This window comes from Suricata suricatta, chromosome 3 (assembly GCF_006229205.1).
Source record: "Suricata suricatta isolate VVHF042 chromosome 3, meerkat_22Aug2017_6uvM2_HiC, whole genome shotgun sequence".
Classification (NCBI taxonomy): domain Eukaryota; kingdom Metazoa; phylum Chordata; class Mammalia; order Carnivora; family Herpestidae; genus Suricata; species Suricata suricatta.
This window is the reverse complement of record NC_043702.1, coordinates 59,622,812-59,638,587: the sequence shown is the minus strand read 5'-3', so window position 1 is coordinate 59,638,587 and position 15,776 is coordinate 59,622,812. Positions and strand designations below refer to the sequence as shown.

Genomic DNA, 15,776 nt, shown 5'->3' with positions numbered 1-15,776 from the left:
GAGTTACTATTTTTCCTCAGCTCTACAATTTTGAAATCACTGGGTCACAAACCTTAAAGCCGTGGTTCACATTCTAAATGAAAAAGAAAGCAGCAAAAACATTGGTTTGGCTTCCTTCAAGCAGAATAGTCCAGAGGTGTTAATTATGCAGAAACTCCTAAGATGCCAGACAGCTGCCAATTAAAAGCCAATTCAGGAATGAGAAAGGGGTTTCTTTTGGGCTTTGAATTTCCTGTTTGCATGTTTTTAAAGGTAAGGTTGTGCACTCAGAAAAGAGCGTGAATTTGTTATCTGTGCATCTTTATTCTATAAAACAGATGGGAGGATAGGCTTTGTGTGTTTTATTTACTCCTGCTGCCTTCCGTTCACAAAACTACAGCCCATTCGATATATTATCATTGTTCTTTTTGTGAGAGATTAAGTGGGCTGGGAACTCTCCCCCCCCCCGCCCACTTATTGATATTAATACTCAAAGCCATAGATGAATGCCAGGGGAGAGAGTAACTGCAGAATGAAATCTAACAACACACTTTTCTCTTGGCCTCCTATAACTGTTTCATATATATTTTTGTAGCTGTTTTAAGTTACCTCAGTGTATTAAATCTATAACAAATCCATATTATATTTAGGATAGATAGGTATGTAGAAAAACAAGCTTTTTGCATACAAAATACTATAGTATGTTTTATACAACTACCGAATTTGACTCCTTGCATTTTTAATAGCTACAGTGTTGTTACTGAAATTAGAACACTGCGATCACAGTAGGCTTCACACCAGCTTAGGTCTATCCCACGCTGACTTTGTAAACATTGTACACAACCTGGTGATGAGACAAAGCAGAGTTTGTTACTTGACACGGTAAGGGAAGTCACCACCTCTCAAGGCTTTGTCAGTGTCCTGGAGAAGGAAAAGCAGGATCAGAATTGAATGAGAGAGAAGTTTTCTTAAGGGGGGTCTTTCAAAGTGAGGAGGCTGATTAGGATTGAGTAAGGATCACAAAACAGCAGTCTACGATTTTATGGAAAAAGCAAGGTGAGGATTTTTGAACTCAGATTCATAGAATCATAGAGATAAACTCATAGTTGATGTTTTCCATTGAAGAGTTGATGGGTCTTAGGTCTTTCAGGAAGTTCCTATAATGAACAGTCAGACCGCAGCCTGGAAACAGATTCATGCTAATGGAGACAGGGATGATACGAGGCCGTTTTCCTGTAGATAGTTAGTGTGGTTTAGGTTTTCTGTATCCAGACTGACTGTTGGATCAATGGTTTCAGCTCTCCGGTCTCTTCAGATAACTTCTGGTAGCAGATGAACTATAACATTTGATTTTTTTTACTTGCCCCTCCTTTTTGACAGCAATTTGACATAAGACTTTTACATTTCATCATTGCTTTGCAGTAATTTATTAGTTTATGAACCTATACCTTGGGTTAGGGAAAATTAAAATAGGAAAAATTTCCACACAAATGCCCACTAGCAGTCACCACTTGGGACCCTGCAAAACATTCTGTGAACCGGAGAGGGCAGCAGAGGGAAGCCAAATTCACTGCGTGATTAAACAGCAACCCATCATTTTGGACAATTCTTAGGAAGCAACTTAGGAAGGTGAAATCATGGGTCCTGGGTATTTTCCAAGAGGTGAAATCCTCTGAAGCAGACAGGAAATTGCCATTATTTAAAAGTTCCAGCTCTGTCTTCAGACCACTTGTCCTTTTCTCTTTAAGTTAGAAGCAGAGAAATTGTGCAGGATCATTGTAAGCTCCATTTCAGATTCTTTCTTAACCCCTTTCCAACATGGGATATAAATTCCATTAGATGCCTCTGACTTGACTTTTCTCTCCTCAGCACATGTCAGTGGTCACAGTTTGGGGAAGGCAGGAGGGTGCGCTGGGCAGTAAGGCATCCCTCACCAAAGAGGCGTCTAGAGGTGAAGCAGGGAGGAGGCTTTGAAACAAATGTGAGCACTGTATTTACATTTAAATTAAAATGGAAACTTCTTATAGGCTATGTTTCTGAAAGGTATGTGTCGTGCATCTGCTGAGGTCTATTGTTTATTCATGCTGTAAATCCTTTGAAATGTGTTAAAATGCTTCCCACTCATTATAAAGCTCCTGCCACCCCTGGATTATGACTTTGATGTCACCAATCCTGCTTCAAAGGGTTCTTTCTGGGCTATTAATCACAGTTTAGCCTCTGAAGATATCGCCAGAGAAAACATTTGGACATCTTTGTGCTAGACTTGCTAAAAACTTTGAAATCTTGAGTGTCTTGCCTGTGCACAAATTGCAGCATTTCCTTTCATTGACAACTTTTTATTTTGCTACAGAATCAGATGACATCCTAGGTAAAAAAAGGAAACAGCTCTTTTCAAGCACTTAGTTTGGGAGGCTAGGGACAGGAGGGGAGATTACGGATGGATGGGTGGGTATGAGGGAAGAAGAGCGTCTGAGCAGGCCACTCAGCTCCTTTAAAGGTAAAAAGCATTGGGAATCAGAGTGGCCAAGAGATCAAGGTTCAAAGTGGGAGGTTGCCTTACGTTTTTCTCACCGTTCATCTGTTTTGTGACTAACCAGTGCTCACAGTTGCGAATTAGTAAGATTCCTTGGGTTTCTCTTGCCTTCTGCTCTCTGCTTTGAGACCTGTGTGAAGTATTCACAGCAAATAATAATAATAACATAATAATTAGTGCTGACTAACACGAAGAGAGCACTTACCATGTACCAACCCCACGGTGAGAGTGGTTGTCATGAGTTACCCTCACTGAATGCCTACGACAACTCTGAGAATGGGGTAGTACTATCTTCATGTTATAGATACGGAAACTGAGGCTCTGAGATATTAATCAAGTTGTTCAAGGTCACACCCATGACAGATGCAAAGACCCATCAGCTCAGGACTCCGTGGCTGTTGCCCGTATTCTGTGTGTCACCTGGTTCCCTGTGTGGTGTTCTCTCTACGTGCTGAGAGACCCATACTGCCAGGTCTGCTAATCAGTGTCCACATCTAAAACCTTCACAGTCGGGTTCTTTTTTGGCCAGTTTCTCTTTCAGGAAAACTCCCACCATCTTTTTCTTGTATATCCATCTCTTTCAAAGACTATTGGTGCCCTAGTTCCAGACATTTTTTAATGTGGTAAAAAAAAAAAAAAAAACAACCATAACATGAAACCTACCCTCCCAACACATTTTTAAGTGTATAGTACAATATTGTTCACTATATTCACATTGTTGTGCAGCAAATATCTAGACTTTTTCATCTTGCATTACGAAAACTCTATACCCATTGAGGATCAACTCCCCATTTCCCTGTCCCCTCAGCCCCTACCAACCAACATTCTACTCTTTGCTTTTATGAGCTTATCTGTTTTAGATACATCATATAAGTGGAAACATGCAGTATTTGTCTCTCTGTGACTGGCTTACTTCGTTTAACATAATGTCCTCCAGGTCCATCTGTATGTCTCAAATGGCAGGATGTCCTTCCTTTATAAGGCTGAGTAATATTCCATTGTAGGTATATGCCACATTTTCTATATGCATTCTTTGTTGACTGTATCATTTGTATTCACTGCTTGGCTGTTCTGAATGATGCAATGAATATGGGAGGCACAATTCTGTTTCCGGTTGTTTTGGATAAATACCCAGAAGTGGAATTGTTAGATCACATAGTATTCCATTTTTAATTTTTTCAAGAACCTCCATACTGTTTTCCATTTTCCGTATTGGGTGCACCATTTTAAATTCCCATGGGCATTGCACAAAGGTTCCAATTTCTCTATATCTATGCCAACACTTGTTATTTTCTGTCATTATTGATGTTTTTTATAATGACTACCCTAACAGTACACAGTGATATCATGTTGTGGTTTTGATATGCATTTCTCTAATTCTTAGTGGTGTTCAGCATCTTTTTATATACCTGTTGGCCATTTTTATGTCATCTTTGGAGAAATGCCTATTCAAGTTCTTTGCCCATTTTAAAATCAGGTTATGTTATTTTTTTGTTGTTGAGTTGTAGGGGTTCCTTATAGATCTTGGAAATTAACCCCTTACATATGGCTTGCAAATATCTTCTTCCAGTGGTGGGTTCCCCTTTCCCTGTGTTGATTGTTGCCTTTCCTGACAGAAGCTTTTAATTGATGTGACCTCACTTGTCTATTTTTGCTATTATTGCCAGTGCTTTTGATATCCTATCCAGGAAATCATTGCCAAGATCAATGTTATGAAACTTCCCCCCTATAATCTCTTCTAGGAGTTTTATAGTTTCAGGTTTTACATTTAAGTCTTTAATCCAATAGGAATTGAATTTTGTGTAAGATAGGGGTCTAGTTTCATTCTTTTACATGTGGATATTGAGTTTTCCAAGCATAGTTTGTTGAAGAGACAGCCTTTTCCCCAATGAATAATCTTGATACCCATATTAAAGGCCATTTGACCATATATATCATATGTTTATTTCTGGACTCTGTTCTGTTCCATTGGTCTATATGTTTGGCTTTATGCCAGAACCATACTATTTTGATTACTGTAGCTTTATAATATATTTTGAAATCAAGAAGTACAAAGCTTTTGGCTTTTCTCTTCCTTCTCAAGGCTGTTTGTAACCTTGGAGCATTTGTAGTTCCAGATGAAATTTAGGATTATTTTTTTAATTTGTTTTTTAAAAATACATTAGGATTTTGGTGGGAACTGCATTGAATCTATAGATCTCTTTCAGTAGCAATGGACATTTTAACAATATTAGGTCTTTCAATTCATGAACACAGTAAAGGGTAATAGAATATGCCACCCTAAAATATGCCACTTTAGCAAAAGATTATATTGAGCTGACAGCAATTGAGAAGAAGCAGATACAGGAAAAGCTCTCTGCCCTCCCCCTATTTGCATAAGAGCAAGACATAAATTTGTAGACGTGTTCCCCCCCCACCCTTCTCTATCGGGAAGGACAAAAGTTACTCACCAGAGACACCTCTAGATCCTTATCAGCCCAGAGACAGCACCAGAGGAATCTGTCTATATGACAAAACTTTACTAACTAGCCCTCACCTTCTCTTGGCTTCTCCTTATATTTACCTTTCCATTATTTATTACCCCTAGAAACTCAAAGATCTCTTTTTTTGTCTTGTCATTTACCTGGAAATTTATTGTTCTCTTATTAAGATGCTATGTGAGCCCAATTCTAACCACCCCTTGAGTTACTCACTGCTGGGTACTCCTGTGCATGTGTGTGATGCATGCAGTAATAAACTTCTGTTTGTTTTCTTTCTTGTTAAACTGTCTTCTGTCTGTCTAACTTGCAGGGCCCCAGGAAACAAACCTAAGATGAGCAGAGGAGAAAGATTCTTCTCCTCTCACAGAACAAGATGTCTTTCCATTTATTTATGTGTTTTAACTTATTTCAGAATTGTTTTGTAGTTTTCAGTGTATAAGTCTTTTGCCTCCTTGATTAAGTTTATTCTTAGTATTTTATTCTTTTTGATGCTATTGTAAGTGGGATTGCATTTTACCCTCCTTTTCAAAGTTTCATTATTAGTGCATAGAAACGTAACTGATTTTTCTATGCTGATTTTATATCTTATAACTTTACTGAATTCATTGATTAGTTCTAACAGGTTTTTTGGTGGGATCTTTAGGATTTTATATATAAGATCATGTCACCAATGAACAGAGACCATTTATTGGTCTTTCTTTGCTGCTAGTTGGTGGTGAGAGTGAGCAGAAAAACTTTTAATCTTTCACTGTTGAATATGTTAGCTCTGGGCTTTTCATTTATATCCTTTTTATGTTGTGGTAATTTCCTTCTATTCCTAGCTTATTGAGTGAATTGGAGAGTTTTTCTGTTTCTTTTTTGCTTATGAAACTTATATAAATTGTTTTATCATAAATTATAACCTATAAATTATTTTAATTTGTTTATAACTTATGTCATTAAGGTTTTAAAATTCAGATTATTGTAAATTTTTCATCTTCCAAGCAGATCATTTGGAAAATTAATAAAAATACAAGGATATAAAGGGAAAAACTACTCATAATACTATTCCTTAACTTTTCCTTCACTTTAACTCTTTTTTCTTTTTTGCTTAGGTAACTTGGCCCAGACAAGGGTTAGGATAACAGCAGCTTCAAGATCTTTGCCTCCACATTTCAGTGCTGGAAGAGCCAAGGTGAGTAGCAGGTTTGTACCCAAAATAACCAGAACCATAGGGTGCTCCTGCTTTGGGGACAGTCCTAGGGTAGGCAACTTTAGTTTATCTGGCACACTGCTGGGGCCATCAGGTCACAAGATGGAAGGCATTTAGGAAATCAGGAATTAGAAAATTTGGAACATCATCATGGAATCCTTACAATCTTGTGTTAGGGAAAATTTGTCCTATACGCTCTAGCTTCAGTTCTTGGGGGACTGTGAATTAAACTCAACCTGAAAGATTAACAGGGGGGAAAACAGATTTTAATCATGTACATATAGGGGCTCACTCAAAAAAGTGACTCAAAGGGGTAGTTAGAATTTGAGGCTTACAGGGGCTAAATGGGGGGACAAAGACACTTCTGGAAGAACAATGACTTTTGAGAAAAACAAATGTTCCCTTAGGAGAATAGATGGGAGGTATGATAGTTTTGCAAGTGTTTATTTAAGCAATTTCTTATCCCAGTGCTCATTTCTCACCACTGGTGATAGGAGTCAGTCTCCCATGGCAGGGTTTGAAACTGCCAGGGAGGAGGTTTATGACAGGTGGATTCTTGTGAGAGGCCCTGTCTTTAGCCAGAATAGGGGGGTTTAGAATAAGCCTCTTCTTGCAAGTGTTGAATCTCACATGTCCTCAGTTCAAAATAATACCTATGCCACTGTGGGTATTCACCTTCACATGGTTCTCAGAAAGATCACTTAAGTAAGATACAGAACAATGACACTTGAAAACAACATCTATCTAGAAAGAGATAAACCATTTGTCTTTGAGGCTATCTCTAACCTACAGAGGAGGATAACTGGGACCAAAGGGCGTCAGCAGAGAGGAGAGAAACCAAACCATTTTTTATCACTCTGCTTTGCCCTCTGAAAAATGAGCACTGTACTTGTCTGTGCAAAGAGAGTGTTAGAAAGGCTAATATTCTACTGTAAAATATTTTTAACTGTCCCATTCTTCCTACTAATCCTACCAAAAACCAATGATCTGAAAGGTGATAGAGTAATAAAAAAAATAGATCACATCTTTGAATTTTCATGTATTTTTATTTACATTGAATATTATTTAATTAAGAATAATAAATTCAGCCACACATAATACTGTTGAATATTATCTCAGAATTAATAGAAACATACATATCTGTATATCTTTTGAGAACAAAAGACTTACCTACACATAAGACCCAGATCATTTTTATTAGCAATAATATTTTTACCCATATTGCTATTATAACCCCAAGTATTAGTCAACTTTTCAGTCTTGTGAGTTTATGGCAAGATATTAAGACTATTAGGATATAATTTATATGGATCCCTAGAAGAGATTCACATGTAGTGTCAATGGTTCTAAGATAGTAGAACCTCTTGATATTATTACATGTAAAATTTTGTAAGCTACAGCTGATTCTTATTTTTTTAATGTTTACTTATTTTTTTTTTTAATGTTTATTCTTGAGAGAAAGAGAGAAGCACAAGTGTGGGAGGGCAGAGAGAAAGGGAGACACAGAATCCGAAAGTAGGCTCCAGGCACTGTGCTGACAGCTCAGAGCCCAATGTTGGGCTCAAACTCACAAACTGTGAGATCATGATCTGAGCTGAAGTTAGACACTTAACCGACTGAGCCACCCAGGCTCCCCATAATGTTTACTTATTTTTGAGAGAAAGAGAGAGAGACTGTGCGCACGCGCATGAGTGACAGAGTGAGCAGAGAGGGGCAGAGAGAGAAGAAAACACAGAATCTGAAGCAGGCTCCAGGCTCTGAGCTGTCAGCACAGAGCCCGATGCGGGGCTCAAACCCATGAACCATGAGATCATAACCTGAGCTGAAGTCAGACTTTTAACTGACTGAGCCACCCGAGCACCCCAATTGTTTCTTATTATTCATAAAACTTAATGTTCCATAAAGTTGCTGTGAGTACTGAATCAGCACACACTGAGGCATTGCCTCTAGGGGAAATACATGGTTAGGTTCCTAAAGCCTCTGGTCGCAACATTGTTGTCAACCAATTAATACATAATCTTGTTTTATGTGTGTTTCTGTTTTTTTTTTTAATGTTTTTATTTTTGAGAGAGAGAGACAGCGTGAGCAGGGGAGGGTTAGAGAGAGAGGGAGACACAGAATTGGAAGCAGGCTCCAGGCTCTGAGCTGTCAGCACAGAGCCTGATGCAGGGCTCGAACCAATATTGGGCTCAAACTCACAAACTGTGAGATCATGACCTGAGCTGAAGTTGGACACTTAACCGACTGAGCCATCCAGGCACCCCTGTGTGTTTCTGTTTAAAGGCACATTACTTAATATATATTTCTTACAAATAATTACATGCAGTATTTCTTTGTATAAAATCGTATTTTAATTACAGTATTTGTGTTATTGAACTCAAGGCCAGTGGCACTATAACTCATATCTGAATGAAGCTTATCCAACTCACATATGTTCTCTATGAGGTACTTAATAACCTTCTTGCACTTAGGCACACCAGATAGCACTCCAGCACTATTCTTGGGGGCTGTTTGAAACGGTGAAGTCATTAGCCAAAAGTACAAAAATGCAAAACACATGCACTTAAGTAAACTTGGAAAAGGACACTTGATTGTAGCATGAGCACTGACACAGGGAGGCAGAATGTCACCTTGTTCAGCATGAGCTGGAAACATGTACATTAGCTGATCAAAGTTTCCATCACTCTGTATGTCTGTGGATGACTATGAAACCATTACAGGTTCTTATTTGGGGGTTACAAATAAATTTTAAAAAGTAGGCATATACAGGGTCACCTAAGTGGTGAAGTCATTCAAGCAGCCAACTTGATCTTGGCTCAGGTCATGATCTCACGGCTTATGGGTTCGAGTCCCACGTTGGGCTCTGTGCTATTGGTGCGGGGACTGCTTGAGATCCTTTATCTCCTTCTCTCTGCCCCTCCCCCAATTGTTCTGTCATGTGCTTGCTCTCTCTCAAAATAAATAAACCTTAAAACAACTTAAAAAGGCACATATAGAATCCACAAAAAGTAAGGATCAACTGTATTCGTGTAGGTTTTTTTTGGTCGTTGGCTCTCACTAGATTCTAAAAGGGATCACAAACAAAAAGATTTAAGACTTCAATATTTTCTACCAGCCCATGTTACCTTCCTTTCCTCAATTTGCTTTTGTAGCTATTTGGTTGTGCCAGGACCCCATTCTCCTGCCTTCCGTACCCAGAATAGCAGCACAGTATTCCCCATCTCTCTATACTCTCTGATTTATCCAAGGTAAAATAGCAGAGGTGGTCTTCTAGGAAGCTGGCTCCAACACATCCAGCACCATCACATTAGGATGGTGTCAAAGCCAGTCTTGTTTTCCAGTCAGGACTGCAGAGGCTTTGAGAGGAGTGATGTCACAGGGCTTTCTTCCTGAAGGGGTGGGCACGTTATTTGATAGCAGTAAAACTTCTTGACGAAAGATGTTGTCAAGGAGATGGGTAGAAGTACTTCTAAGGTTTCAAGATGCAAATAATGACATTTACTAAGACTGAGAAAAAGATCAGTTTTTCATTTATTGCTGAAATCTAGATAGTTTATGAGACTTTTTTGGAATCTGTGTCTTTATCCTAGAGTAAAGTTAGTTGACAGATGAGGCAAGTCTTTTTAATAAAATAATGCTTTTGGACCAATTTTATAAGTTCTGTCAAATCACATAGAAAGGCAGTATATAACGTTTAAAAAGTAAAGTTTTAGAATCAGAGAGAACCGGGTTCAGATGTAGACATGGCCAGTTACTAGCTACTGTAGGGACTCTGGAAAATTTTCCTAAGATCTCTGAGCCTCAATCTCCTCATATGTACAATAGGAATAATCATAGTACTAACCTCATAGGTCATTTTGAGAATTGAGTGACAATATAGGCAAAGTGGTTACTACCATGATTTTACATTGGAACAATAGATTTTTTATTACTCATGTTTTGCTATCAAAAGCCCATGTGTAGAGTCCGTACCTGTACTGAAAGCTGCTCATTTCCTTGGACTTGGTGTGTTACAGTTTATAAAGCTCACTCAGAACTACTTTGAACACTAACCAGTACCTCTCACAAGGAATTGAGCAGAACACTTGTCATGTGGGCAGAAAGCATGATTTCTCAGCTCCAGTTGATTTATAATGTTGTAGAAATTGGCGTTGGAGGAGAAGGATACTGGGTTAGACAGACAATGGTGTGGTCCAGAATATAGGTTCTACTGATCATTTTGAAAATTGGTCTCATTGGAAATATTTCCTCTACCAATAAGTAAGAAGATCTCCTTGCTGTGCTTTATGGGTACTAGTACTGTCATCTGTCATTAAAGAAAACCCTGCATCTTTGACATTCATCACAAAACTAAAACGAAATCAGTAATGGTAATCATGATAATAATGGAAGGGAAACTGATATCACTTCTTGTATGTGTGTGAGTCAGTAACTCTTACTAACCAATTTTACTAATAAGGAAAACAGGCTTTTTTTAAATAACAAGCCCAAGTCTACACAGGTAGTAAGTGGAGGAACCAGAGTCTCAACCAGGTGTGTCCAGTCCCAAAACTCTGTTCTCTATAGCATGTATCCTGTGCGGCTAGGAAAGCTTTTCTAGTATCTTTTCCTCCTATCTAAGGGAAAAACTTATAAGATACTTTGGAGAAGACTGGTTCTTGTGAATTTCTCACCTTTGGGATGAACTATTTGCTGGGTGATATCTCTAATGAAATCTACTTCCTGAATTCTAAGAGATTTTTTTTTTAATTAAATGAGGCTACTATTAACTAAATTAACTCAGAAAGATAAATTCTTAGGTCAGACAACAGCCTTTACTTCTGTTTTAGTTTTGATTTAGGGGGGGTTCCTTGGACTTCATGGTAGACCTGGTGCGGAGAGGAGGTTTGCACCTAGTCTCCTAGTTTGAAGGACCAAGAGACTCAACTTCTGGTATGTTTCTTATCCAAAATTCCCTTTTCTAGATCCACTCCATGTGCAGAAGAACCCTGTGACAATGCAAGAGATTCTTGACCAACACAAGATCTTTCCAGATTCTTAAATTAGAAAATACCTCAATGGCATGCTATTTGTTCTTTAAAATATAGTACTAAATGTGCTGTCAAATCACTGTGGATAAGCATTAGCACTTCCAGGTTGTATGTAACACCAAACAGGTTTTTACTTGCTTTTCAAGAGTTAATGTGTATGTGAATAGAAAGACAGAACTTAAAGTCATCTTGGGTGGTCAGATATGGGAACCCATCAGCCTTATAACTGTTGGAGTGCAAATCAGTGCTTCATTCTGTATTTTTCCAGTTTGCTGCAGAGGATAGGTACTGATCTTGAAAACAGTAGTTACTGTACCTTTTAAATTATGTCCCAGCAGAATTAATATCCATCAAGGGCTTTTTGATCACTAAACTGTTTAATCCTCAAATGGCAAGGGCCCATTGTATATTCTGAGGGAAGGTAACAGGTAAATCCTACTAAGAGAAATATGGATGCGTTTTTAAGCTGTTTTTTGCCTGTTCCCTAGTGCCTGAAGGGCTGGCACTCACTAGTTTGAATAAAAAGGGAAGGAATGAAAATGGAAAAGCAAGGTTCAATGTAGTACAGAGTTCCTCTGCATGAAAGGAAGTGGTGGAGAAATTCCCAGGTTTAGAATATGTGTGTATACGTGTGTATGAAGGTCAGGTTGGAGGAAAAGAAAAAAGGAGAAAAAAGTTCAAGAAACCTTAGAATTTACAATTCAGTGGAAGACAGATTCTACACAAGATCCTCTTTCCTTCAGTCCTGATTGCCTCAAACCCGACCAGCTCTGAGTTCCATCCTCCCGATGGGGGTGAGATGGGGGAAGAGAGCCTTCAGTGGGTCCTGGTAGATGCCCATAGAGAAAGTGCAGTAGAGTCTCTGAAGGTGGGGGCGGGTGTGTTGTGTTTGTTTTTCCCTTTTCTATAATAGAACAGCCTTCCTTCTCAACACTGAGCTTCCATTTCCTCTTTTCTCATTAAAAAAATTAAAAAGTCAATCTACAGTCCACTGCACCATTGCTTCAGCTGCATACAAATGAACTGACGGCTTTGGGAATTCATCCAATATGCAGCCTAGAAAAAGGAAGCTGCGCTGCCCCCTGACATCACTTCACGCAGAGATATCCCCATTTTTCTACTCACTATTTAGGTTGCTTTTCTAGTTATTGAAAACTTAAGTCCCCAATAATTCCTGTTCTTAAATAAACCTATTTTCTTTAAACCAATTGAAGTGTCTCCTTCCATTTTGGACAGTCTCCTAAATACTTGTCAAGGTAGGCCTCATGCGTTGTCCCACCCCCATGCCCTCATCCCTTCTAGCACCCACTTTACACTTTGTTGAACGAGGCCGCAGACATCCACACGCCATGGGGACGTGGCCGCCTGGACAGTAGTCCACCAAGCAGAACATACTTGCTGACAGCAGCCTCTTCCAGTTCAGACGTTCCTGCTTCCTACCCTTGCCACCTGTTCAGAGCAGATGGGAGGCTGCCATGGCAGAGGCTGCTGCTCAAATGCCACCGTGCTCTCTGCGAACCAAATAGCTTTGTGTAGGAGCAGGGTTTTTATTGTTGAGACTTGGTAACAAAACACGGCTGTCTCCTACACTTGTTGTCATTCATAAATTCCTTCTAGTCAGCCTAAGTAGTTAGAATAGATGATTGGGAACAGCTGTATCCCAAGCTCCAGCCTGCAGGGGTCAGGGGAGGTAGGAGTGGTGGCAGGGGCAGGGTTCAATGGCAAGAGGGTGACTGGAGCTCATCTAATTCCCTGGGGTTCCAACTGGGCCTTGGGCCCATGTCTTTATAATCACCCAGCCTCCTGGGTCATTGCCCAGTTTTCTCTTAAGGAATATTTGGTCTCATGTGACATTATTAGAGAACTTAACAGGAGCCCATTAGAACATCAGAAATAACAGGGAGGGGTGCTTACACTGAGACCATATGGTACTTTGCAGAGTGTTGTCCTTCTCAAGTGAGTTGAACAGTACAAATTCTATTTTTCTTTTATAAGTCGTCACTCTTCTCTCCGTAGTATGCACTGTTGGGTTCTACACTTCAAAGTCCCTCAGATATTTAACCAAAAAGCCTTTTAGATTTTGGAAAAGCTGGAAAATGTCTGTATCCCCAAACCACTTCCCTCTGCCCCTGCTCCAGGTGGACACTCTGGAGGTGATACGGCATCCGGAAGAAACCACCAACATGAAGAGGCAGACCATGGCTTCTTACTTCCGGGTACGGAGTCTTTTTGATCTCTGTTCTGCCTATTTCCAGAAGGGACTTGCCAACCCTTCCCACAAAAGGCCCAGATATAATAGAATCATTGAAATAAGAACAAAGCACAAGAGTCGGTTAAGAAAGGTGGGAGTGTGAGGGAGAGAAAAATGTGGTGGGGAACCTACCTGCAAGTATAATGTTCTCTGATTCCAGAAAGATCGGGTGAAATCCCACGTGTCTACTGGGGCGGGGGGGTGGGGGGGAGGGTCTCTGTCCCTGACACATAACCCTATCCATTGAATGTACAGATTCTGTTAGCATTTGAGCTGCTTCTTGGCCTTAAAGCTTCTGGAACCAGCCACCTTTCCAGCATATTTACTGAAAGATAAAATAGTTAATAAAATTCCAGAAGGTGGCTTATTAAGTTCAGATCCTGAGGGAACCTGTCTTGGTTTTGACTTTATTTTCCTAGATCAAATTGATCCATGGCAAGGCCCAACCATTTCCTGTCTCTGCTGCCCCAATTCTTGATACTTCATTTAGTAAAATGACTCCTTTGAGTAAAATGTTGTGCCTAGAAGGGCTCTGTTACATGCACATTATATAGGTAAGAGAGGGTGCAGAGCTTTGTACCAATTTGCACACGTTTGTTTATCTTCAAATTTTAAAGCACTTGGGTTAGAAGCCTCTTAGAGATCATGTAGTGGACGTGTGATGAGGCCAGAGCTGGCATTGCTGGTCTCAGGCTGTCAGGTGGGGTAACGATAAGAAGGGGATCCCCAGGGATGAGAGGGCAAATGGTCATGAGCTACAGTTGCCAAGGCAGACTGAAGGACAACACTTCAGAGCCAGCAGTGAGTGGAAGTCCCTATGTGAAGCTCGTCAGTTCAAGAAAGATCCAGAGCCAAGAAGTCTGGCCTAGCCAGCTATGCTTAAGAAGTAGACTAAAATTGGGCTCAGAGCCCTTTGAGCCCTGCAGTCCGTCCATGCAACAGTGCCTACTACAACTTCTCTAGCAGGCGGACATTCAGCTCCTGCCTCATCACTCTCATGGTTGGACATTTCTAATTGTCACTTATTTCTTATCTTGAGACGCACCCTGGTCTCATCCCCATTGGTGGCTGTATCCTCCTAGTGTCTTGAGGGGAGAGGCTGTGTGTGTCATGGGATCTGGAGTCTCTGAACAACCCTGTGAAATCATCTTCAAGATCTTAGAGATCCTCCCTCATGAAAAGCCACCTCTCTCTTACGGGTTTTCAGAAATATACCCACGACAACCAGTTTGGTGTCCTCAAAATACTGGCCCCCAGATGTTAATTCTGAGAAACAGGATACATTGGCAAGTAGGTAACAGCATCTTGGATCAGTAGGAGGTGTGATAATGGAATAATGGGACTGATCTCCTGTGTGGCTTGTAATTGCCCCTGAAGGTATATCCAAAAGAGCAGCCCCAAAATCGGATGCCCCTGAGGGGAGCAGTTGAGGCCATCCCTGCGCAAGCACTGCTCAGCTTTGCCACATGCCCCCTTTCTGTGCGCCCCCTTCCAGCCACTCCATGTGTGTTAGTCAGTCGTCATTATAGTCTTATTTTCTCCAGTTTTCTTTGCCCTCTTTTTCTTCTGCTTCATTACCAGTGGTATCTGTAGATTTGCTTAGACTTTCGGGTGGTTCTTAGGTTGAAGAAGGAACTGACCCCTTTTCTAAAAGCTAGACATTTTAATTATAGGTACAATTTGGGCAGCATTGCCTTGGAATATCAAAGGTTCATTCCGGTGATCGAGTTAGAGTAGCCCAAGCATGATCTTAGCTATGTCTCTGCCTCATAGGCTCATTGCCTGCACTAGGTGATGTGTAAAGAATGCTTTTGAATCCACAGGCAGCTATAAGTACTCATCCAAACTTATATTATCACCTCCTATGGCTGGTTTCTTTTTTGGCCTCAAAAAGGTCTATGAGTTGTTTGTAAGCCAACAAACTGCTCTAGAGGCCCCTGTAGGCCTACGTTGTAATTATCCCTTATGTTTGTGGTGACCTCATTTGATGTGTATTTTTCCCCCCTGGTAGTATTCTCTGATGGATCTGCTCTCTAAAATGGTGGTCGGACAGCCCCACTTCGTGCGCTGCATTAAACCCAATGATGACCGAGAGGCCCTGAAGTTCTCCCGAGAGAGCGTGCTGGCCCAGCTCCGCTCCACAGGGATCCTGGAGACAGTCAGCATCCGCAGGCAGGGGTACTCCCACCGCATCCTCTTTGAAGAATTTGTGAAAAGGTCAGGCCAGCGTCTCGGGATCTACATCACGTTAAAGATGGCTGTGCTGTGGTTATCCCTGTCCCCTGGGAATGCTACTCCTAACATGTATTGC

At 40.4% G+C, this 15,776-nt stretch overlaps 1 protein-coding gene across 1 annotated transcript in view; it reads left to right on the top strand.

The window, feature by feature from the left end:
- MYO3B (myosin IIIB) overlaps nucleotides 1–15,776 on the top strand; it is a 373,850-nt gene that overhangs the window by 202,126 nt on the left and 155,948 nt on the right. The window contains exons 23-25 of the mRNA XM_029933308.1: nucleotides 6,087–6,166; nucleotides 13,353–13,430; nucleotides 15,477–15,682. Of these exons, the coding sequence (XP_029789168.1) occupies nucleotides 6,087–6,166; nucleotides 13,353–13,430; nucleotides 15,477–15,682 (364 nt within the window). The remainder of the gene's footprint in view (nucleotides 1–6,086; nucleotides 6,167–13,352; nucleotides 13,431–15,476; nucleotides 15,683–15,776) is intronic.